We start from the raw sequence: 26,819 nt of genomic DNA on the forward strand, positions 1-26,819 counted from the left end.
GAGAAGGGTAGAGGGAGAAGCAGACTCCCCACTGATCAGGAAGCCTGATTCGGCACTCAATCCCAGCACTTTGGGATTATGACCTGAGCCAAAGGCTGATGCTTAACTGACTGAGCCACCTAGTCACGCAGGACCATACATTTTTTAAAGCACCTTTAACTTAAGCACCTAAACTCAACAAAATTATTCTACTGTCAAATGCTACCATAAAAATGTCACCAAAATATAACATAATTATAGAATGCTAAAAATTGTATCTCATCCATAAAAACAAACAAATTATATTAGGCCATCTAATGAGCCTATTCCTCTAATTTCATGCTTTAGAACTCTGTGAATGTTTTGGAAAAGAAGAGGTAGAAGAAAAAAGACTGGGCATGAAGAAAATGATACAAAAGAAAAAGAGAACAGTGATGTGATAGAACCAGGAAAAAAAAATAGAGAATCCCTTTTGAATTTTCAATTCTCCCAGTAATAGGCAGCTACTAGGTCATATCTAAGGATTAATTATGATTGCACTTCAGACTTCAGAAGCAAACAAAACAGAAGAAAATGTTATTGACAGATGGTCTGTGATACTTGATAAGAATAGATGGTAAATAAACTTTTGTTGGAAAATGAATCTGGCCAATATGAGGAGGAAGTGTCAACTTGATTTATTCAAAGCATCTGAAGCCAAAAGAATCTGACTTGGATATTTTTACTATCTTCCTTTTTCCTTTCAGAATTCCTGCAATTATAGTCAAATGTTTCCCATTGCTAGAATCACCACTATTTATGCCTGTGATTTTCAAAAAATTCCATCTATTAATAAATTTTCTTCACAATAGAAATTCTCAAAGTGCCTCTGATATTTTTCCATTTGTGGAGGATTATTTTCAGTTAAAGTTAGGTATATAAAAAAAAAGAAGCTTAGATTTGTTTTATTTGCTAGCATAACCACTGCAACTTTCATTCAACCCAGTGAGCCATTTTTGCCCATTCCAATGACTCATTTGTTTGTATTTAATCAGTAATTACCAGTCTCTAAAATTGTATCTGCTGGTACCATAACAAGTAATTTGTTTCCATCATAATTATAGATCTAGTGATATATGGACCTAAAATCCAAAACAGATCCCATCAGAAAGTCAATATGAGCCAATAATACAGAATCTCAAATATCTCATTTTTATTCGACCTATAGTTTCTTTAATATACTTTCATGAATTTTTAATGATTTTGTAAAATAATATTATACAAATTATCACATTATATTTTCTATATGATGGTTGTTGTTTTTTTTTTGTTTGTTTTTGTTTTTGTTTTTTTTAATTAGGCTCCATTCTCATCATGGAGCCAAACACTGGTATTGAACTCACAACCTGAGATCAAGTCCTGAGTTGAGATCAAGAGTAGGACATTTAGCCAAGTGAGCCACCCAGGCACACCTACATCACAGTAGGTCTTAAATCAGGTTCTTAATATTTCTTTTCAAAGGTATACTAAATAAAGTCAAGTTAAAGAATACCTAAAGCCTACACACAAATGAGAAATAGAAACGCAAGTTGCCAAATAGAAATTTCACTTATTAAATGAATTTGAGATAAATGTAAGTTTCTTCTCACCTTATTATTGTATAGTCCTACTCTCAGAACACTGTTTTCCATGGAATAATAGAATTGAAGATGGCAGCTCTTGCCCAGGCAGTGACACAGAGAGCTATTTAAATAGGCTTTGCTGTCTAACTGGTTAAGAGTAGAAGCATCCTTAGCTCCTAACCAGATATAGTAACCTGAAAAATAAAGGAAAAGGGAGCAATTTAGGAAAAAATGAGCTGCTTTCTGTTTGAACAAAATCATTGCTTTGTGGACTTTTCAAAATCAGGCTTGGAAGACAAATATTTTACTTAAAGGGATAGGATGTTTTATTCATTCACTTATTTATTTATCCATTATTTTTAGGGATACGATGTTTTAAAATGATTGTGTCAACTACAAATTATAGGCTTTCATTTCTATATGTGATTTTTAAATGCACTGAAATCTGCTCCTAGTTCCTGAAATTAGGAAATTTCAATTAAATATTCTTTTAAAAAGATATCGACTGATATAAAAATCTCGTGCTACAAAATTATCATCATTTTCTTTTAAATGTCACACTGCAATCTTTTTTTAACCAAGAATTCCTCACCTTTCTTCCCAGAATTACTTCCCCTCTTATTTTTTCTACTTCTTAGTTGTAGAATAATCTTTTTAGTTTAAGGGAATATAAACAGCCCTCTTTCTTACTCAACCACATGGAAGTATCAGATACCACAGTTCCATTAAACTGCAGGTATGGATTTTGTACTACATAAAAATATTATCAATCAATTTTATCCCATCTGATACTTAAAACCAATTTGTATTATTTTTAAATTTAGTGATATAGACTATGAAGAGATACAAAGATATTTCTATGCTCTTATAGCTTTTCAATAATGGTTTCCAATGTGTTATTTCTGTGTAAGTTAGTGAATATTCCTATAGTTTCTGAAAACTATGAATTTAAATTAGATAAAACTCTTATTTGCTGCAAAATGGAAGACTTTTAGGCAAAATACAATTTTAAGTTAACACTTTGCATCTAACTTATACACAAAGAAATGATAAATAAGCTAAAGATATATTTTTACAAAAGCTGAGACAGCTCAATTTCAACATAAAATATCTCAATAGTTAAGTAAAGAACAATTATACCAAGTGAAGAGTAGGGCTGACACCAAAGAACTCTGGAACTTTGAGATCAGCCCCAAGCTGTGGTAGCTTAGATTCTGACTAACTTGAATGCTGCAAACAAAAGCTGGAGGAAAAAACTCTCTCAATGAAGTTAAAGATTAGAGTTGGGGAATCCTGCTCAGAAACTGAGGCGGAACATATACCAACAGTCACTACCTTGCGCTATGACTAAGTGATAGGATGTGCAAAATTCCATGGATTATCACAAAGATGAAACCCTAAACTAGTATTGTTATTAGTCAAAGGGGGTCCTGTATAATAATAGGATAATACGATCCAAAGAACTGTAGGTCTCACACCTAATTTAAGATGTCTTTAGGGAAACCCAAAGACAACAGGTAAGACAAAAACAAGGATACCAGATGACATTCTAGCCTCAAACATCTACAGCTGTGGCAAAAAGTAGAGTCTAATCTCTAGCTACATAAAAATAATAGGTCATGCTAAATATTTATTGACCTTAATTCCCTTAATATAGCACTTCATGTCTGGCTTTCAACAAAACATTAGACAGCACACTGAAAGGCAAAAAAAAAAAAAAAAAAAAACCAAAAAATAGGGTTTGAGGAGAAAGAGTAAGTATCAGAACAAGACCCAGATATGGCAGGAATGTTGAAATTATCAGACTAAACATTTAAAACAACTATAATTAATAAGTTAAGAGCTCTAATGGAAAAAAAGTAGAAACATGCAAAAAAAGATAGATGATGTAGTCAGAGAGATGGAAGATGTAGTCAGAGAGATGGAAATTCTAAAAAAGAATAAAAAATACTAGAGACCAAAACAAAACACTATAACAGAAATGAAGATTGCCTTTAATAGGGTCCAACTCTTGATTTCAGCTTAGATCATGATCTCAGGATCATGAGATCAAGCCCCACACAGGGCTCCATGCTCACTTCAGAGTCAGTTTGAGATTCTCTCTCTCTCTCCCTTGCCCTCTGCCTCCCCCCCCACATTCACGTGTGCACTCTCTCTGTCTCTCTAAAATAAATAAAACCTTTAAAAAATGAAGAAGAAATAAACACTTTCTCAGACAAATGAAAATTGAGATAATTTGTAGCCAACAGACCTGTTTTGTAAGTAATGTTAGGAAAGAAAGACGGCAGCAGTGTAGGAGGACCCTAGGTTTACCTTGTCCCAGGAACACAACTAGATAACTATCAAATCACTATAAATACCCCAGAAACTGAGCCAAAGACTGACAGAACAAACTCCACAACTAAAGGGAGAGAAAAGGCCACACTGAAGAAGGTAGAAAGTGTGGAGATGTGGTTTAGAGCAGAAATGGTTGGTGGGTATTGCAGAGGGGAAGGAGCCATGGTCACTGAGAAGGGCAAGAGATAGAAGAGCACACAGGGTAATGCACAAAGAGAAAGTTTCCCCAAAGTCGTTGGCTTGGAAATGAAGAGGAGCTGAAGATTATGAGTTCTTGCACCTAGGAGGGCTTAAAGTCTGAAATTTTAAAGGTCAATGAGCTTGGCTGGGATAGAGCCCAGAGGTCACCACACTACTTCTGGAGAAAAGACAGGCAAACAACCTAAGGGCAAACAGTACAGAAGCACTGACCTACATTCGCTCTTCTCAGAGCACAGACCTGAAAGGCAGAGTTCACAGAGATGCCTCTCCAGAAACAAAGGAGTTGGCTAGCGCCACTCCACTGTGTTTATGCACCAGCATAAACACAGAGCCCACCCAAGGGAAGCAGGATAACACCAACATTAGCTACCTAATTTGCTTACACTAAGCTTCATACCTCTGAACTCTGACAGAACTACTCTTCTCAGTCAAGCATGCCTCAGTCCTAACACAGGAGCTCTTTCCTCAGAACATGAGCACAAACCCCTGCTCACATCATGTCTCCTTGCCAGAGAGTTCTTCAGGGTCTCCATTCTGGTGAAAGTGGTGTCAGGTCTCACCTGAGCACGTCTAGTTAAAACTTGTCACATTCAGGCCAGGAACCAAACACTGCTCACAGCAGACAACAAGAGACTCTACAGATGACTGGCCTGAAGGATAGATCAACAAGAACACAACAGTGGAGTGCATTCAGGACATTCCAGAGATACTCCTTGAAGTCCCAGGACCTTGACACTACATGACCTCTTCTTCATGGTCATTAGATTCAAGAGGAGTCATAACTGGCTTTTCTAACACAGAGAAGAAGGCAGAGAGTTAGACAAAATGCCAAGATGGAGGAATTAATCCCAAATGAAAGAATAAAATAAGGCCACAGCCAGAAATATAAGTGAAGCAGATATAAGTAACAGACCTGACGAAGAATTTAAAACAACAATCAGAAAGATACTCATTGTGCTTGAGCAAAAAATAAAAGACATTAGTGAGACCCTTAACAAAGGGGGAAAGGAGTTAAAAAAGAATCAGAGATGAAGAATGCAATAAATGAGATTGGAAACAGACTTGATGCAATGAACAGCAGGCTAGAAGAAGCAGAGAAATGAATTAGTACTGTAGAAGGCAAAATAATGGAAAATAATGAAGCTGAACAAAAGAGAGGAAGAATTATGCAACAGAAAAATAGATGTAGGGAACGCAATGACTCCATCATTCACAATAACACTCAGAATTTAGGAGTCTTGGAAGAATCGAAGACTGAAAGGGGGGAAGGAATTTTTAAGAAGTAATAGTAAAAAACTTCCCTAGTCTGGGGAACAAAACAGATATCCAGATCCAGGAGGCATTGAGAATTCCCATCAAAATCAACAAAATAGTCCCACACCAAAATATATTGTAACAAATTTTTAAAATAGTTCAATACCAAAATATATTATAATTAAATTTTTAAAATATAGTAATAAAGAAAGAAAATCTTAAAAGAAGTCCTTAACTTACAAAGAAAAACCCATAAGGCTAGATAGAGATTTCTCAATAGAAACTGCAAGCCGGAAGAAAGAGGCATGACATATTCAATGTGCTGAATGGGAAAAATCTGCAGCCAAGGCTCTCATTTAGAATAGCATAAACAATGAATTTTGGAATACTGAAAAAAAATGTAATTTAATTTTTAAAAAATTTAAAAAGAGAGATAAAGAGTTTCCCTCACAAACAAAAACTATAGAAGTCTGTGACCACTAAAACTGCCCTGCAAGAAATATTAAACAGGAATCTTTGAGTACAAAAGAGAGACCAAAAGGGACAAAAATAAGAAAGGATCAGGGAAAATCTCCAGAAGCAACAATATAACAGTAATAAAATGTCAATAAATACAGATCTTTAAATAATTACTTTGAATGTAAATGGACTAAATGCTCCATTAGGAAGACATAGATTGTCAGAAAGGGAAAAAAAATTAAGACCTATCTATATGCTGCCTAAAAGAGATTTATTTTAGACCTAAAGATGTCTATAGATTGAAAGTAAAGGGATGGACAAACATTTACCATGAAAATGGATGCCAAAATAAAGCAGGAGTAGTAATACATATATTAGACAAACTAGATTTTATTTTTTTTAAAGATTTACTTATTTATTTTAGAGAGAGAAGGAAAGCATGCAAGCAGGGGGAGGGGCAGTGCTAGAGGGAGAGAATCACAAGCAGACTCTGCACTAACTGTGAAGCTGGACATGGGGCTTGATCTCATGACCCTGAGATCATGACCTGAGCTAAAACCAAAAATCAGATATTCCACTGATTGAGCCACTCAGGCCCCCAGACAAACTAGACTTTAAACCAAATACTATAACAAAAGATGAAGACGGGCACCATATCATAATAAGAAGGACAACCCAACAAGAAGATGTGACAATTGTAAATATTTATGCACCCAACTTGGAAGCGCTCAAATACATAAAACAATAACAAACATGAATTAATTGATAATAATACAATAATAGTAGGGGACTTTAAAGCCCCCACTTACATCAATGGACAGATTATCTAACAGAAAATAAACAAGGAAACAATGGCTTTGAATTTAAGGAACGTCAGAAGAAATTCTTCAAAGAAAAGGAAAATGATATCTGTCAGAACCTCAGATCTAAATAAAGGAAGGAACAGTACTAGGAAAGCAATAAATAAAACACATCAGTTGCTAAGTTTTGGCAAAATCTTTAATTTATAGTTTCCTTAATTGATCTAAAAGAGCATAGTTTGTTCAAAATAGTAACAGCCACAATGTATTTGATGATTATAGTTTACAAATAAGTGAAATGAATGTCAACAATGATGCAAGGGCCAGGAGGGAGGAATTGGGAATATTCTGTTTTTATAAGATACTTGCATTACATGAAGAAGTATGAAACTATTTGAAAGTGGAATTGGATTAGTTGTAAATGAAGTTCACAAATTCAGAGCAAGCACTAAATAAAGGGTGAAAAAGGAAGTATAACTGAAATACTAAAACAGGAAATAAAAAAGAAGCGTATAAAATCTTCATTTAAAACTACAAAGGCATAACAGAAGTGGAAGACAAAAATAAGAACAAAGAACAAGGCCAACAAATAGAAAACACTAACACATGGGTCCCCAGGACCTATATTTAATAGGAACTCAAGAAGATAAGAACAGAGGGACTCAACGAGAATTATTAGAAAAGAGTAACATACCCTTTCCACAAGTGATGAAATGCATATATTCTGAGCATTGAAAAATTTAATTAAAAATATATTCATGATTTGTACTCATTATAGTGACATTTTCAAACATTAGAGATAAACATTTTTTTAAATCTGCATAAAACTGAAAAACAATTAGATGAGTTCAGACTTCCCAATGACTACCGTAGATATCAGGAAATAAAGAACCATCTCCATGTGCTTAGAAATAAAATATACAGACTTTCTTTAGAAAATCGCCTGACCTGATTGATTATTATTTAGGAGTGAGGTCATTAAAAATATTCTAAGTTTATAACATAAACCTTAAGCAAGCCCATCACCACAGATCTTTTCTAAATTAAAGGACAATTAGTAAATGAAGATTTTCAAGAAGGAAAAGAAATCAAGGGCATGAAATAAAAGAAACAATGGTGAATAAAGAAAATGATAGGGATTACGGGGTAGCTTAGTTGGTTAAGCATCTGCCTTCAGCCCAGGTCATGATCCTGGGGTCCTGGGATTAAGCCCTGCATCGGGCTCCAGGTTCAGCAGGGCAGCCTGCCTCTCCCTCTGCCTCTCCCCCTGCTTGTGTTCCCTCTCTCTCTCAAACAAATAAATAAAATCTAAAAAAAAAAAAAAAAAAAGAAGAAAGAAAGAAAGAAAATAATAAAAGATAAAAGACCAAAAACCGAAGACCTTAACAAACACCTCACCAAAGAAGACATATGGATGGCAAGTAAGCATATGAAAAGCATAAGGCATTAGGGAAATGCAAACTGAAACAAGGAGATACCCCATTAGCATGGCCAGAATCCAGGACACTGACATTGCCAAATGCTGGAGAGGATGGAAAGCAATAAGACCTCTCATTCATTGTTGATGGCAATAAAAAATGGTACCTTTACTTTGGGAGACAGCTTGGTTTCTTACAAAACCAAATATATTCCTACTACATGATCCAGCAATCATGGTCCTTGGCATTTACCCAAAAGAGGTGAAAACTTAGGTCTATACAAAAACCTTCACATAGATGTTTATGGCATCTTAATTCATAATTGCAAAACACTTGGAAGCAACTAAGATGTCCTTCAGTAGGTGAATAACGTCTGGCACATCCAAGTAATGGAATATGATTCACTATGAAAAAGAAATAAGCTATCAAGCCATGAAACGACATGGAGGAATCTAAAATGCATATTACTAAATGAAGGAAGTCAATCTAAAAAGGCTACCTATTGTATAATGCCAACTATATGACATTCCAGAAAAGGCAAAACTATGGAGAAAGTAAAATCTACATGGAAGAAGAAAAAAACAGCTATTGCTTCCTGCAAAATCTTAAATTAAGTAACATCTTAAATTACTACTTTAAGAAAAGACTAACAATATGCCTCCTCAAAAAAAAAAAAAGAAAGAAAAACAGTGGAAAGAACAATAAACAGAAACACAAACTTAATATTAGATGAAAAAGAAACTTATCGACACTAGTGAAAGGGGGAGCAAATACATTTTGATAGAAGCCTTTTAATACCTTTCCTATTGGTTCCCACAAAATCTATTATCTCCTGATGATAAGAAAATAATAAAATTTACAAAATTAAAATAGTTTACCTAGTATAATTCTTCCTTTACATTATTGATAATAAGGTTTTTAATTTTTTTTACTTTCACTATGTATGGTAAATATAGTTTCAAGAAAATATACTCAGTATCTTCATCAGGATCCCTGATGAAATGTTTTAATACCACTCACAATAAATCACAATTCTGAAAAAAATATATAAAGAGTATTTTTTTTTTTAGTTCCTACCTTCATCACTCTTTTGATCCTGCTGAGGTCTAGATTCTAATGCAGGAATTTCTCTTGCTTTTGTGCGCATCCAGGAAATTTGCCCAACAGATGTTTCAGACGCCCAGTCACGCATAGCAAATTCCAATCCACAGATCTGATACACTACAGAGACGTGACGTGGAAAAGTCACTAGAGTGGCTGCTTAGCCATAGCATATGAGTTGTAATCAAGGCTTCACACACACACAAACACACACACACACACATATACACACACACACCGCACGCACACACACTTTCTAATTCATACCTAGAAATTTTGGTTCAACAAGCCTTGAACTATATCAGCATACCTGTTTTTCAAAAGTTCTTCCTTGACCCAGATGGGCACCCTCCCGAAGGAAAACCATTACCATTTAAAAGTAAAAAGATGTTTTCACTTTTTCTTGTACCCCTGCTCCAGTTACAATGCTTTCGGTGGCATACATAGTATCTAACCTGACCTATCTTACAGAACTAAGTTAGTTTAAATCATTTGCTATTCATAATCGCACTGAAATTTTAAAGAAGAAACAATGGATATAATTCAAAGATGGTCTTTAATGGAACTATTTTACAGAGCAACATCACTTTAAATTGACATATTTAGTATCTTTCATGCTTTGAATAAACCACAGACTTTCAATAACACTTTGACTAAATTAGGACATAAATGTCAACAAAGTTTGCCAAGTGAGTATCAATAGTAGTGGTCTGAATTACTACCAGTGGTTCCAAGTCTCATGGGTGGCTACCTACCATTATGGTGGGCATCTCAATTTAACACTTACCCCTCAGTCCTTCATCTGTAGAATCAAAACTGCAGAGACTTGTATCTAGATGGCACTGCTCCTGCTCCGTATTCAATGTTTCTGGACAGGGTAAAATTTCATCTGTTAAATTTAAAAATTGGCAAGAAATGAGATTAATTGCATCTAGAAAGGCACATGTATTTTTTAAAATGTTAGCATTTGTTCTAGAAAGAACTCTCCACCCAACTCTGTTCTGTGGCAGCGTCTCCCCTCAGGCCAACCCCATTACACACTGAGAAAGACAGAGACAGAGAGAACAATACAACTCTGCTAGTGCTTCTGCATTTTAATCAGATCCCTGTGGTGACTACCAAGCTCCCAAACCAAATCTTCCATGTATCCATGAAGTAACACGGCCTAATGTGGAAACATAAAGCCTATGGTGAGGAGCATAATGGAACAGGTGGCAACTGTAAGATAGACTGTCCTCTTTAGCTGGAAGCTGATCTCCTGGAACTACTGCCTCTGCCATCTTCTCTCATTGTGTCTGTTTTTCCCTCCACTACCCTCCCAACACTGAGCTGGAGAGTGGACCAGGTATCCTTCCAGTCCTGTTGCTACTTCCAGACAATTCTCACGCTCTCCTCCCGAAATACCTGAGCCACAATCCTGACAAGAACCACAAGGCCTGGGACAGCCACAATATGGGCTCTGGTGGGGGTGGGAGAAATGAGTGCAGGAGCTCACCACAAGCAACATGGGTGCAGGTGGGTGCCCCGAGCATTTCCAGTCAAAGGCATCACTGTGGATACGCTGAGACCTCCAGGAAGGAAATTCAAGACCTACTCCAGCCTGTATCTGTGTGATGGAAGGTGAGCACGCAAGAGCCCACCACCACGCCGCCTGAAATGGCTTTGTATCTGTGACTACTCACTTGGTTGCATGTGGCCATCCCACCACATTTTTTTTTCTTTCCTTTTCCGCCACTCCTAGGTAGCTATTCAAAATCCTTTACCCCCTCCTTCCCCTTCCAATTCCTTCTTCCCCATCATCATTCTCAGATAATCATGTTGCTTCACATTTCATTGGGAGAATGAGAGGAAACAGGAGAAAACTTCCCAAGTCCTACCACCCATCTCCCTGCACTGCTGCCCATGTTTCTTCAGAAAATCATCTCCTCTTTCCTGTTTTAGGAATTATTCTAGCAATTTCCTCCCCTCCTTTACATCTACGGGTTTTCTTTCACTTCAGTACGCAAGGGGGCCAAAATTTCACCCATGGAAAGAAAACCCTCGGACCCTACAACCCCCTCCAGCTAACTTCGCTAAGTTCTATCTATTTACATGGACTCCAACACCAGTTCTTCTCCCCAATTCCTTTCTTGAGCCTATTCCAGTGAGGATTTTGATTTTTTTTTAATAAGCTAAAATTCACATAACATAAAATTCACCATTTTAAAGTATACAGTTCAGTGGCTTTTCTATAATTATAATATTGTACAATTATTACCACTACTTCCAAAACATTTTCATCCCTCCAAAATAAAACCCATACCCATTGTAAGTCACTCCCCATTCTCTGTTCCTCCTCAGGCTCTGACAACCACCAACCTTCTTTTCATCTCTATAGATTTGCCTTTTCTGGACATTTCACATAAACACAGTCATACAATATCTAGCCTTTTGCATTCAACTTTTTTTACTTAGCATAATGTTTTCAAGTTTCATTCACATTGTAGGGCATATCAGAACTTTTTTTTCTTTTCTGTACCCTTACCACTCCACTGAAAGTGCATATATCAGGAATGACCTATATTGCTAAATCCCATATTTAATTTTTCCTCCTTGTCACACCTGACATGTCAGTAACATTGGATATACTTGATCACTCCCTCTTTCTTGAAACCGTTTCTTCGCTAGGTTCTGATACACGATTCTCTCCTGGTTTTCCTCTTCAATTACTAGCTGTTCATTCTCAGTCTCCTTTGCTGGTTTTTCCTCATTTCCTCTGCATTACACAAAGTAACATGAGAATGCCCCAGAGCTCAGTCCTTGGATCTCTTCTCTTCTCTACACCCACAATCTTGTTAATATCACCTCATTTCATATATTTAAAACACTTCCTAGATGCCAACGACCCATAAAATTATCTTTCAGTCCCAGCTTCCCTGGACTCCAATATTTATATATCCTGTGGCTGTCTTGGCCCTTTCACTTGGAGAACTAACATTCATCTTGATAGAAATGGGTCTAGGGGCGCCTGGGTGGCTCAGTGGGTTAAGCCGCTGCCTTCGGCTCAGGTCATGATCTCAGGGTCCTGGGATCGAGTCCCGCATCGGGCTCTCTGCTCAGCAGGGAGCCTGCTTCCTCCTCTCTCTCTCTGCCTGCCTCTCTGCCTACTTGTAATCTCTCTCTGTCAAATAAATAAATAAATCTTTAAAAAAAAAAAAAAAAGAAAGAAAGAAATGGGTCTAAAACTAAACTTCTGCTTCTGTCTCCTCAGACTTTATCCTCTGCTTTTCTTCCCATCTCAGCTCATGAAAACTCCATCCATTCTCTTTCAGGAAGAAATCTGGATCCATGACCCATCTCTTGCTCTCACCCATCACTATATCCATCAGCAAATCTTTGCTTTGTCTGTAAACTAGCATCCAGAATCTCGCTATGTCCTACCACCTCGGCTACTACTACCAATTCTGACTCAAGGGAGCATCACGCTTTCTGGATTACACTAACTTTTATTTTGCCTCCTTATCCTCTTCTGACATTTAAATATGTCTGTTAGATCATGTATCCTCCGCTCAAAATTATTACATGGGTTTCTGTCCTTCATGAACAAATGCATTAGCTCTTACCATGATCTTCCTTATACAAACCAAGACGACTCTTGCATTAGGACCTTTGCATTTATGTTTCTTTCCAAAATACAAATGGCTTACTCCCTCAACTCCTTGGGGATTCTTCTGCTCGTAAATGTGCTCTTCATGTACTATGCCTGACTACACTATTTAAAACTCCATCTTACCTGTATCTGTGGCACTTCTTTTCTTGGCTTTCTGGTTTATCGTTCTCCATGGCACGTATCACCACTTGACATAAAATTCTGTTTTTATTTACTTACTGTATTTCTCTCTTTCACTAAAATGTAATTCCATGAACACAGGGATGGCTGTTTGTTTTTTACTGCTATCTCCCCCTTGTCTGAAACAACCCTTGGCACAATAGGTGTTCTCTATATACTTGTGTAAGGACTGAATAAACCCATGACCTAAGAACAATTCAACAAAATTCTTGAAAATATTATAGATAGTATATAAATTGTTTACACTTTTATTTGGAATAAAATTGAAGCAATTGGTTATAAAATGATTTATGAATAACATCTGTAAGCTGATTTCTTTTTTTTTTTAATTTTTATTTATTTATTTGAGAGCGAGATAGTGAGAGAGAGCATGAGAGGCGAGAAGGTCAGAGGGAGAAGCAGACTCCCCATGGAGCTGGGAGCCGGATGCGGGACTCGATCCCGGGACTCCGGGACCATGACCTGAGCCGAAGGCAGTCGTCCAACCAACTGAGCCACCCAGGCGCCCCTGTAAGCTGATTTCTTATCATGGGAGCTTAAAAATGATGAATATGCAAAGTCTCTTGAATGTAAGATCCACTGAAAATAAAACTGCAGATGCAATAAGGGAGTGTGAGGAATAAACAAAGCTAAGATTACACAATAACAATTAACATGAAACAATTAAAACTGTAATTTTTGTAGATTCACATAATAGCTGCAGATCTTCTGCCCCCTAGAGCTAAGTAATTAAGTATTGGCCATAGTTCAACTAAATGTTGTATATTATCTCTAATTTTTCACTATTTATACAAGACAAAAACCTCACAAAAGTACTATAAACAAAAATAGCAATATAGTCAAATATAAATGATAAGATATTAAAAATGTAACTTGTGTCAATTGGTATTCAATATCTTTCATCAGTGTCAACCATTATTCTACCTTCATCCCCCAAACTGGAATTTATAACCATAAAAACAGTAGATGGGGGTCTGAGTCGACAATCAATTAATCTCCTGGGTACCTTTTTTTATTTTAGTACATTCAGTCTCAGAGCTCAAAACTATCTATATATTAATAGGTATTTTCTCTATATCCCCACCCTCTTTATTTCTCACTGTTACATTACACCACAATCTGGCTGCAGAAAACTATTTTGGGGATTTTAAAATCTTTCATCCATGATACGTGTTCATCAGGATGAAGCTTTGTCAACCATTTTAAGGTCTCTATAAGTGAAGACACATTTCCTTCAAATCTTATCTTGTACAAGCAGGTTATGCAAAATTGGCCAGATTCTCTCTCACATGGTACAGAATGAAGTCAAAGTCTCAAGGCCATCGGAGTAGAAGTTATAATTGGCATCTCCTTTTGACTCCTGGGGCTTTAGACAATCTCCTTGTCAATTTTCTTAAATTAGTAATGAATTTCAAGGAACAGTTACTGGATCCTAAAAGGTAGCTAGAAGCTAATAAGACAAAAAAGGTAACTAGCTCCTTAGTTATTTAACTGGGTAATATGTATGCACCATTCAAATTCTCATTAAAAGATGGTTTTGTGTATTTGGGGCCTTCATAAATGAGATGAAGGCAAGATCCTGGCAAACCAATATAAAAATATTCAAAGAATATTCACAATATTCTGATTATGAACCACAACAGCATGCCATTTTTATAAAAATTATAATAAGCAATTTATTCAAAAATCAGTGGCTAAACACATACCTATTTATTCACAGTCACAAAGCTTGACTTTTCTTTCATACATGCTACTTTGGTAAAGTCTAAAAAGATCCTTCTTTCAATGAATGTGCAGTGAATTTTTTTGGAAAAGGGCAGTAATTAGAATGATACCGTTTGAAGGTGTGGGAATAATATAAAAGATTTCTCTAATGTTAGAAAAAGAATTTAGTTGAACTAAAATGTTCAGAAACTAAAAGGGTACCTATACCTATACCATAAGCACATTTATAAAGTTGTTCACATTTTTATAGTGAAGAGAAATACATACAGCACAACAATAAAGTTGTACTTTTTCTTTAAAGATACTACTACTGGGGTGCCTGGGTGGCTCAGTGGGTTAAAGCCTCTGCCTTCAGCTTGGGTCATGATCCCAGGGTCCTGGGATCCAGCCCCATATCAGGCTCTCTGCTCTGCAGGGAGTCTGCTTCCTCCTCTCTTCCTTTCTCTCTCTGACTGCCTCTCTGCCTACTTGTGATCTCTGTCATATAAATAAATAAAATCTTTTAAAAAAAGATACTACTACTAAGTACTCTATGTGGCAGCTTCGTCACCATCAGAATTGTTTAAACTTTTAAAAGTTACTATTTATTCTTTAAATGTTTAAACTTACATATGGAAAATGAAGTCAGACTTTTGATTATCCAGTTCTATGAATTTTGGCAAACATAGACCCATCATCTTTCAATCAATACTCCATTTATTTAGTCAGATCTTCTTGATGTCTTTGATCATTACTTGGTAGTTTTCAGAATTCAAACCCAGCATATTTGTTTTGTTTTGTTTTTTAAAATCAGGTTTTATTAAATTTATTTATTTTCAGCATAACAGTGTTCATTATTTTTTCACCACACACAGTGCTCCATGCAATCCATGCCCTCTCTAATACCCACCACCTGGTACCCCAACCTCCCACCCCCCACCTCTTCAAACCCTCAGATTGTTTTTCAGAGTCTATAGTCTCTCATGGTTCACCTCCCCTTCCAATTTACCCCAATTCCCTTCTCCTCTCTAACACCCCTTGTCCTCCATGCTATTTGTTATGCTCCACAAATAAGTGAAACCATATGATAATTGACTCTCTCTGCTTGACTTATTTCACTCAGCATAATCTCTTCCAGTCCCATCCATGTTGCTACAAAAGTTGGGTATTCATCCTTTCTGATGGAGGCATAATACTCCATAGTGTATATGGACCACATCTTCCTTATCCATTCGTCCGTTGAAGGACATCTTGGTTCTTTCCATAGTTTGGCGACCGTGGCCATTGCTGCTATAAACATTGGGGTACAGATGGCCCTTCTTTCGCTACATCTATATCTTTGGGGTAAATACCCAGGAGTGCAATTGCAGGGTCATAGGGAAGTTCTATTTTTAATTTCTTGAGGAATCTCCACACTGTTCTCCAAAGAGGCTGAACCAACCTGCATTTCCACCAACAGTGAAAGAGGGCTCCCCTTTCTCCACATCCCCTCCAACACATGTTGTTTCCTGTCTTGTTAATTTTGGCCATTCTAACTGGTGTAAGGTGATATCTCAATGTGGTTTTAATTTGAATTTCCCTGATGGCTAGTGATGATGAACATTTTTTCATGTGTCTGATAGCCATTTGTATGTCTTCATTGGAGAAGTCTCTGTTCATACTCTCTGCCCATTTTTTTTTTTTATATGATTGCCTGTTTTGTGTGTGTTGAGTTTGAGGAGTTCATTATAGAGCCTGGATATCAACCTTTTGTCTGTACTGTCATTTGCAAATACCTTCTCCCATTCCCTGGGTTGCCTTTTTGTTTTCTTGACTGTTTCCTTTGCTGTGCAGAAGCTTTTGATTTTGATGAAGTCAGCATATTTTTTGTTAGATTTATATGTAAGAATTTACTTTGATTGTATTATAAATTTCATTTATCTAAATTCAGTTTCCAATTATTCATTGCCATTATATAGAAATCCAATTGATTTTATACCAACTTTGTATCATTATTATGATAAATTCATTTACTAATTCTAGAAGTCTTTTTAAATACATTTTATGATTTTAATCCATAGACAATGTCATCTTCTGCAAATATGGATAGATTTATTTCTTCTGTTCCAACTGTATGCCTTTACTTATATGTCTTGCCTTATTGCATTGGCTGGGCTTTCCAGTACGTCATTGAATATAAGCGGTAAGGGTTGACATCACTGCCTGCTTCTCAGTTTTAGAGGTGAAGCATTCATTCTTTCATAATGGGTATGATGTTAGCTGTTGGGTCTTTGTCTATGCCCTTTATTAGGTTACAGATGTCTATCGTTTGCTGAGGTTTTTAATTATGGCTGTATGTTGATTTTGTCAAATGCTTTTTCTGCATCTACTAAGATCATCATGTGCTTTTCTTCTTTTGTCTGTTAACAAGGTACATTACACTGATCGCTTTCCAAACATTGAACCAACTCTGCATCTCCTGGATGATTTTAATGTATTCTCTTTCTAATACGTTACTGGATTTCCACTGGGGTTAATGAAATCAACTATAATACCTGGCTTGTTAAAATGTAACATGAGGCGGGAGTAGGTTTCAGAGTAGCCACGTGCCTTTGGAATGCCAAGGCCTGCAGGCCAGTCAGCTGTTGAAAGGTTGTAATGCCTTCAGGAGTTGCCTTCCCGAAGCTTTCTTAGCCAAAACAGCCTGCCTTAGGCTATGTTTAGCAGCATATTAGTGTTTCTTATCTTTCCTGTAAACAGATCCACCTAGTTTCTATAAGGCCCCTTGTCACACATCACCCACTTGAGAACTAGTGATGAGGATTTGTGAGTATCCTGAAGGACCAATAAAAGTGAGAGCCAAAAAGAGCAAAGGTCTTCGCCTCTGAGCATGGGACCCCTTGTCTTCTCCTCTCTTTCACAGCAAAGTCTGGAGAAATTTTTCATCTGTGGGTACAGGAATTGCTGGCCATTCCTGGCATATTCCATTTGTTAATATGCTGTTAAAAGAGCTTTTGTGATAGAAACATTGGTCTGTAGCTTTCATTTCTTAAAATATCCTTGTTCGGTTTCACGGTAGGACAAAGCTGCCCTTATAGACTAAGGGAACAAGCATTACCTTCACTTATATTTTCTGGAATAGAATATATAAAACTTGTAGGGTTGTTTCCCCCTAAATATTTCATAGAGTTTTCTGGTGAGACACTTCAGGTGTTGTCCTGAAGTTTTCTCTAATGGAAGATTTTTACTATGAGTCATATTTCTTTAATAAGCATAAAACTACTCAAGTTATCACATTGTTCTTGAATAGCTTTTGATCATTTATGACTTTTAAGGAATTTGTTCATTTCACATAAATTGTTTTATTTATGTGCATAGAGTTTTGGTAGTTAGTTCCTTATTCCTATTATCCTGTTAATACCCATAGAGTCTTTGGTATTAGCCCTATTTCTCTCCTAGTTAGGTAATGTGTGCCTTTTCTCTTTCTTTCTTGGCCAATCCAGCAAGAACTTATCAATTTTAGTTACCTCTTCAAAGAACCAGCTTTTGGTTTTGGTAATTTTCTCTATTATTTTCTCATCTAAAATTCCATTATTTATTATCTTTATATGTATTATTTTCCCACTGCTTGATTTAGCTTTTATATGTTCTTCTTTTTCTACTTTAGTTAGATGGATAGTTAAATTTACTGGCTTGAGAGCTTTCTTCTTTCCTAATAAAAATTTTATATCAATTACTTTTTTTTCTAAGCACTGCTTTAGCTATGTTACACAAATTTTAGTAAGTTATATTTTCATTTTCTTTCAGTTCAAAATACTTGGCAACTTCAAAGTCTGTTTTATGTAAATGTGTGACAGTTACTTTTCAAATGACTGTGGATGTCCCAGATTTGTAGTTTAATTTCATTTTGCTCAGAGGACTTTTTTTTTTTTTTTACCATTTCAATTGTTTTAACATTCTTAAGGTTTGTCTGCAGCCCCCGTAGTACTGCTAAGCCATATCGGAGACTGGAAAATTCAGTAATACTATCTTCATTTAGTATTTTTATATTTTGTTCATCATTGATTTTTTTCATTAATCGTGAGCTCTCACTATGTGGTATTAAAATATTATTTATCTTAATTAGTGCTTGTCTCACTCTTCTCAAGCTGCTATAACAAAGTAGCATAGATTGGATGGCTTAAGGAACAAAAATTTATATTCTCACAGTTCTGGAGCCTGGACATAAAAGATCAGGCTATTAGTGTGGTTGGGTTCTCATAAGGGTCCTCTTCCTGGCTTGTACATGGCCACCTTCTCACTGTGTCCTCACATGACAGAGGGATAGGGAGAGACAAAGACATGAGTGATGGGGAGGGAGAGGGAGAGAGTTGGGGTGGAGGGGAGAGAGAGTGAACCCCTCTTCTGACAAGGCCATAGTCCTTCCTATCATATTAGGACCATACCCTAATGATCTTATATAATCTTAGTTACCTAAGACACTATCTCCAATATAGTCACACTGGGAGTTAGAGCTTCCAGGTCTGAAGTTTGAAGGGGACACAATTTGGTCCATAATAACAAGCTTTTAGTGACCCCTTGAATTCTGTATCTGTGAGAGCATGTTATTTGCCTCCCTGTAGTCTTGCCACTGGGCCCAGGCTATAGTCTATGTTACTAAATGTTCCACAAGCACTTAAAAGGAGTTTAAGTTCTTTACTGCTATGGTTTTAAATTATTTTTTTTTAAATATCAATTATTTCAAGTAGGTAGATAATATTCTCCCTTTTCTATAGATGGCTTTTCATTTTGTTGATTGTTTCTTTTGCTGTGCAGAAGTTTTTTGGTTTGATGTATAGTCTCACTTGTTGATTTTCCTTTTGTTGCTTATGGTTTTTGTGTCATATGCCCCCCCCAAAAAAAGGTTGCCAAGATTACTGTCAGAGATTTTCCCCTATGCTTTCTCCATGAGTTTTATGGCTCTAGGTCTTATGTTTAAGTCTTTAATCCATTTAGGTTTAATTTTTGTTAGTGGAACAAGATAAGAGTCCAATTTCATTTCTCCACGTGGCTGTCAATTTTCCCAACATCATTTATTGAAGAGACTATTCTTTCCCCATTAAGTATCCTTAACCCCCTATCAAATATTAGTTGATCCATATATAGTGTTTTATTTCTGGGTTCTTTATTCCATTCCATTGGTCTATGTGTCATTTTTTTATGCCAGTACCAACCTGTTTTAATTAGGATAGTTTTGTAGTCTAATTTAAAATCAGGAAGTAAGATGCCTCTGGCTTTGTTCTTTTGCGATTGCTTTGGTCATCTGAGGTCTTTTGTGGTTCCATACAAATTTTTTTCCACAGGTTTTACAAATTCTCACTGATGTTTTTTGGTATACTTTTTCTATTATTTACTGAGAGATGAGTGTTCAAGTCTCCTTGTATAATTGTAGTTTTGCCTATTTCTTCTTTCATTTTTTCATGCTGCTTTTAGGCACACATATCTTTAGGACTGTTCCTCTTAGTGAGTTTACCCTTTTATCATCATATCATATCCTTCTTTATCCCTATTAATTTTCCTTGTTCTGAAGCACATCTTGTTTGACATTAATATAGCGATACCACCTCATTTAATCCCTTCACTTTTTAAAAATTCTGTGTTGTTTTTTCTTTTTTTAAGTGTAGTTGACACATAATGTTACAAGAGTTTCAGGTGTACAACCTAGTGACTGAACAAACCTATACATTATCCTGTGCTCACCACAACTGTAGCTACCATTTGTAACCATACAACACCATTACATTACCATATACTATAGTCTCTACCTTGTACCTTTTATCCTCATGTCTTATTCATTCCAAAACTGGAAGCCTGGACCTGTCACTCCCCTTCATCCATTTTATCAATCCCTCCATCCCCCTCCCCTCCGGCACCCATGAGTTTGTTCTGTTTATGGATTGTTTCTGTTTTGGGTTTATTTATTCATTTGGGGTTTTTTTTTTATTCTACATATAATTAAAATCATATGGTATTTAGCTTTCTGTCTGGCTTATTTCACTTACCATAATACCTTCTACTTCCATCCATGTGGTCACAAAAGGCAAGATCTCATCTTTTTTTATGGCTGCATAATATTCGTGTGTGTGTGTGTGTGTGTGTGTGAATACACACACCACATCTTCTTTATTCATTTGTCTACTGATGGACACGTAGGTTGCTTCCATAGCTTGGCTATTGTATATAATGCTGTGATAAACATAGGAGTGTATATATCTTCTCAAATTAGTGTTTTGTTTTCTTTGGGTAAATACCCAATAGTGGAATTATTGGATTACACAGTATTTCAATTTTTAATTTTTTGAGAAATCCCCATATTTTTTTCACAGTGACTTCACCACTGTACATTTCCACCAATAGTACATGAGGGTTTCTTTTCCTCTATACACCTTGACCAATATTTATTATTTCTTTTCTTTTTCATTTTAGCCATTCTGGCAGGCATAAACAATTTCTCATTGTGGTTTTTGATGTTTATTTCCCTGATTATGAGTGATAGTGAGCATCTTTTCATGTGTCTGTTGGCCATCTGAATGTCTTCTTTGGAAAAATGTCTATGCAGATCATCTGCTTATTTTTTAATTGGATTGTCGGAATTTTTTACTGTTGAGTTGTATAATTTCTTTATATATTTTGATAATTACATCTATTGGATATATTTCAGAAATATCTTCTTCTATTAAGTAGTTTGCCTTGTCATTTTGTTATAGTTTTCCTTAGCTGGCCAATCTCAAAGACATTATTATCTATGTTTACTTCTAGGAGTTTTAACTTTTATTTCTCACATTTATTTTTTATTTTTTTATTTTTTTTATTTGTCGGAGAGAGAGAGAGAGAGCGAACACAGGCAGACAGAGTCGCAGACAGAGGCAGAGGGAGAAGCAGGCTCCATGCTGAGCATGGAGCCTGATGTGGGACTCGATCCCAGGACACCGGGATCATGACCTGAGCCAAAGGCAGCCTCCCAACCAACAGAGCCACCCAGGTGTCTCACATTTAAGTCTTTACTTCATTTTTGAGTTAATTTTTGTATATGGTAATAAGTGGTCCAGTTTCATTTTTTGCATGTAGATGTCCAGTTTCCCAGCACCATTTATTAAAGAGACTGTCTTTTCCCCAATGTATATTCTTCCCTACTTTGTCACAGATTAATTAACCATATTTGAATACCTTCACTTTTAACTAATCTATATCATTATTTTTAAATGAGCTTTTGCAGTCAAAAATATAGTTAGCTCTTATCTTTCAACCAATCTGACTGCCTCTGACTTTCAAAAGGAATACAAATGCCACTTATACTTAATGTAATTATTTTATCATTATAACTAAATTAGCAAATTTATTATTTTTCAGTTTGTGTCCTTGGCATTTATTATTCTTTGTGCTCTTTACCACCACGCTACTATTATTTCTGCTTTTACCTTCTGTTTTTGTCTTCTAGTGGATTATCTCATTATTTTAATATTTTTATGCTCAATTTTAGTGTATCTATTTCCTTTACTTATATCTGTTTAGTGTTCCTCCTAGGGATAATAATACACACCCCTCAGTTTAACACTCCACATAGAGTTTGTTAGCATTTCTAATAAAATGTAGATGTCTTAAAGGTATGGACTTCTACACTCCCAACTTTTATGGTTTACTTAGTATGTGTTACACCTGCATATTTTGAACCCATCAAGAGGATGTTCAAAAATCTGCTTGTAAGAGTCCTGTGTACATAAAAATCTTTAGAGGTAATTACATTATATTTACTCTGCTATTTATGATTTTTGTTTTTCTTTCTTTATTCCTACTGATAAAATTTTCCTCTGGCTTTTTTTGTTTGTTTGTTTGTGTGTTAGCTGGAAAACCTGCCTTAGCATTTCATTTAGAGTAGATCTTCTAGGGATGAATTCTATAGTTTTTCTTCATCTGAGAATGTCTTTATTTTATCTTAATTCCTGAAAGATATTTTCAATGGATATAGGATTCAGAGTTCTTTAGTTTAAGCATTTTAAAAATGCATCTCTGTATTCTAGCTACCATACTGATGGGAAAACTACAGTCTCTACATAAAATGTAGAGAAGACCACCTCTCTGAAGCAGAGACTTTAGTGGCTACAGATGAGAAAGAATTCATATGTTACAGAATTAGCTCAGGAAAGCCTAATTGTTTGCTAGAGCGCCAAAACAAAGCACCACAAATCTGGTGACTTATTCAACATAATTTGTCTTCTCATGATTTTGGAAGCTAGAAATTTCAGATTCTAAAATCACATTAGATAACTTGAAGACACACCTCAATTTCTGATGTTAAAAGAAAAGCAAATATATATATATATATATATATATATATTCTTAGCATAAATATAAATATTGCTAAAAAATAGTCTCATGGTATTTTATTTAAATCTCTGTTCTATGAAATGGAACACTTGCAGCTCAGAGAAAAGGAGAATTTACTCAAATTCCCAAATACTTAATACTTAAATAATTGCACATGTTCCGTGTTAAGTCATTTAATCAACAAGTATTTATTAAGTGTTTGCTCTGTGCTGGAGATCCACAAAGGAATAAGACACTAGTAACCGTTTCCTTAAGAAACTTAGTGTTTAGCTACAAAAATAAATCAATACAGTGTGTGTCTGTGTGTGTGTGTGGAGGGATGAGAGTCTGGGGAAAATTTTCTGTAAGAGAAGGCTTCCCAGAAAAGAGACCTCCACTTAGTCTGCTCAGTCAGTAGTAGTAGGACAGCCAAAAAAATTAAAAAATAAAAAAATCATGAAATGGGCAGAGGGAGCAAAGTTTACAAAAATACCCAAGAATAAGATGACGACACTGGGTTGCTGAACTACCAAGCCATTTGTTCTGGTCAGAGTCTGGGGATTCTTGAAGGACTATGAAGGAGGAAGTTGGGCTTGTGTGCAAGAGCAGGACCCTGTGAGCTTAGAAACTTGAAATCATAAGAATTTATAAGAAATGTGAATTCCATTTTGGACATGATAAGAGTTATTGATATATTTTAAAAGCTAGATATTGGTCATATTTGTATGTTAGAAAGTATAATCTGGTGGACAGTACATAGTACTGGGTAGTAGAGTTGAATAGATCAAAACCAGAATTTTTAAAAATCCACAGGAAAAAAATACATCTTAAGGGGATGACAGTTGGATAAACAATAATGGTAAATAAGAGGAGACAATTTGAAAAAATGTAAGAACAGGCCCTCACTGCTATTTTTTAACAAAATTAACAGAGGGATACGAAAAGGGGAGAATGATGTAAGAATAACTCCTAGGCTACTGAGTGAGACCAGATGTCAATGATTTAAAAAGAGAATATAGGCAAGGGAACAGATTTAAAAGAAAGCTAGAATTTACTTCTAAGTATTCTGGTTTGCTCACTCATCTCATAAACCTGTTTTCCTTGCCTGCCTCTATTATAGAGGCTGAATCCAAATACTCAAATTTATTAGTCTGCTTAGCAACCGAGGTAGCATCTGACAATCATCTAGTCAATGGCATGACCAAAAACATTGCCCTTTCTCATTTCTGCCTTCCTCCTGCCTGGATGTGAGATGTATAGAACCTCAACAGTCATTTTAAGAATGTAAGGTGACAGGCATGAAGTAAATACCAAGGAAATCCTTTAGTCCTTGACTTTAACAGTCTCAAAGTTGAAGAATCTACGTCATAACTACGTCCATCTCCTCTTGTTTTCTTAAGTCAACTAGAAAACTCTTCTCTTTTTTTGCATCCAGATACATCCCTAACCCTACCCTCCACTGGAATAAAATTTCTGATGGTGATGTCTGGAAAAGGTTGAGTCGGCTCTGCCTGCATGTCTCAGATGCACCCTGACCATCACCATCAGGACTGCATGGGACTGAAACCACTCCCTGATCAGCTGGAACTCTGTCCCAGGACACGCCCTGCCGAGTGCAATAATCAGCATGAGACCAGGATGCATGATTCCTAAATGCTAGTTCGGTTCCTTTTTTTTTTTAAGAGTGAAAGAGTGAATGGATGCATACAGGGGCTGCAGGGGGGTGGGAGGCAGAGGGAAAGAGAGCAGCCTCCATAACCCTGAGATCATGAACTGAGCCAAAATCAAGAGTCCACTGCTTAACCCACTGAGCCACCCAGGCACCCCAAATCCTAGTTCAGTTCTTAAACCTGAGATCAGCTAGTTTCACAAAATGTGCCCCGAGAACCTTTTTTAAAATGCAAGCACCAACCTCAGTGATCCCCATCTAATAGTCTGGAATAAAGCTCAGAATCAATCACTTCTCTTTGATTCTAGTGATTGACTAGGATTAGTCTATCACTATAATCTCTGAACTTGACTAGAAAGAATCATTTGGAATTTTTTTTTAAGATTTTATTTATTTATTTGACAGACAGAAATCACAAGTAGGCAGAGAGGCAGGCAGAGAGAAAGGAGGAAGCAGGCTCCCTGCTGAGCAGAGAGCCCGTTGTGGGGCTCGATCCCAGGACCTTGGGATCATGACTTGAGCAGAAGGCAGGGGCTTTAACCCACTGAGCCACCCATGTGCCCCTAATTTGGAAATTTAACGTTACATAATACTACCATCTCTCACACTCCTACCATTTACAAAATGCAACTCCAACCAAATGTCAATCCTATTCCATTACACTTTATTCTTTTTCTCCATTATTAAACCTCATGCTGCTTTGTTTTCCTCCCAAAAGCTTAAATATGCCATTGACCCTCATTCCATTTGAAAAACAATAAAACAAAACTCCCTGCACCCTCAAGTTAGAAGAACATACTGTGTGACCTTATCTGGATACTGGCGTTTTCCAAAAAGAGACTACTTCTTTTGCAAATCTCCAGAGGGATGATATCTTTTCCCAATGCCCCAATAAATACAAGGCCTAAAATTAAAGTCGCCATTCTTCTAAATCCCTGATGTTGATTCACTTATTCTTCCATGTGTAGAAACATCTTGGCTCATGAAATCCAACTTATTGCCCTGAGTCATCCACGCATCCGTATTCACGGACGACTTCAGTTTGGGATTTCAAAATCTTCTCTAGCCCCATACCTTGTAATGCTGTATAAATTTAATATCCATGTGAAAGGCCTATACCTTTGCATTACAATTCAAGCCTTATCTTCAGCAAACTTTATCATCACCACCTCAAAAACAATATGGCTGTAACATTATCTGGAACTACCGTCTTAGAAATTATAGACACCAATATTTTTTCTATTTGACCACGACCTTTCACTGAATGTCCAACTTTTTGTGCTCTCGCTCCTGTGACTATTGCTTTTTCACTTCACTCTTATAGAGCTTTTTTAAGTGCTTACTAAATATCTGGCATCTGTCTTCTGAATATTTATCATGGTCCATCTACACTGGCCTCTGTCCCAGTAGATGGATCAGGAGGAATTAAGGAAATGGCTTTGGTTCCCAGATCCAAAGATGAACAGAAAGGTCATCTGTGAAATGACAGCAGAGTCCTAATACAGGCGATGTAAAGTCCCAAGCACAACCCCAGCACATTCCTGTTTGTCGTAATGCAAAGTTTTAGAGGCAGAGGCCAGGTTCTAATTTTCCCTACAGTTAGGAAAGTCTGGCCAATAGTTGATTTCATTCCTTATTTTCTTTGGCGGGTGATTAGCTAGACTGAGCAATACACATGACTAGCTGGGGATCAATGTATTTGGCAAATCTCAGTTTCTGCAGAAACTGCTAAGAAAAGGTGATACATGAAGATACTGCTGAAGTGCTCACAGTTAGGGACCAGCTGCCCCATTACAAGCCATGCTCTGGACCCAGGAATACCATCCAGGGTAACAGAGAAGACAGCATGAGGGGAGACTGAATGGCAGAGCAGTCAGTAGTTGGGTCTTCTCTGCGTGTGGTCGACAGTGTATTCTCTCCTATCTATTGCTTCCCTTCTGATAAATCCTAGAAATATTACCTTCTGTTGGTGAAAAGGCACTGAGGTTTATACTTCAACTATTTACTTCTAGGAATGGGTGGACCTTATAAAGTCTGCTCCCTTAGTTCTCCATTTCAATTTATCTGTAATTCAATTTACCATATAGTGATTTCTTAGCTAAAATATACTGATAACTGATAATATAAAGATGAGAGAAAGCTTTT

General features: G+C 36.4%; 1 protein-coding gene across 3 annotated transcripts in view; it reads right to left on the reverse strand.

Moving 5' to 3' along the window:
* MALRD1 (MAM and LDL receptor class A domain containing 1) overlaps window positions 1–26,819 on the reverse strand; it is an 808,982-nt gene that overhangs the window by 734,707 nt on the left and 47,456 nt on the right. For all 3 annotated transcript variants that reach the window (XM_059183995.1, XM_059183996.1, XM_059183994.1), the window contains exons 6-8: window positions 9,938–10,039; window positions 9,127–9,270; window positions 1,608–1,774 (exon numbers count right to left, since the gene is read on the reverse strand). In XM_059183995.1, the coding sequence (XP_059039978.1) occupies window positions 1,608–1,774; window positions 9,127–9,270; window positions 9,938–10,039 (413 nt within the window). The remainder of the gene's footprint in view (window positions 1–1,607; window positions 1,775–9,126; window positions 9,271–9,937; window positions 10,040–26,819) is intronic.

The sequence above is a fragment of the Mustela lutreola genome, chromosome 8, assembly GCF_030435805.1.
Source record: "Mustela lutreola isolate mMusLut2 chromosome 8, mMusLut2.pri, whole genome shotgun sequence".
In the NCBI taxonomy this organism is placed as follows: Eukaryota; Metazoa; Chordata; class Mammalia; order Carnivora; family Mustelidae; genus Mustela; species Mustela lutreola.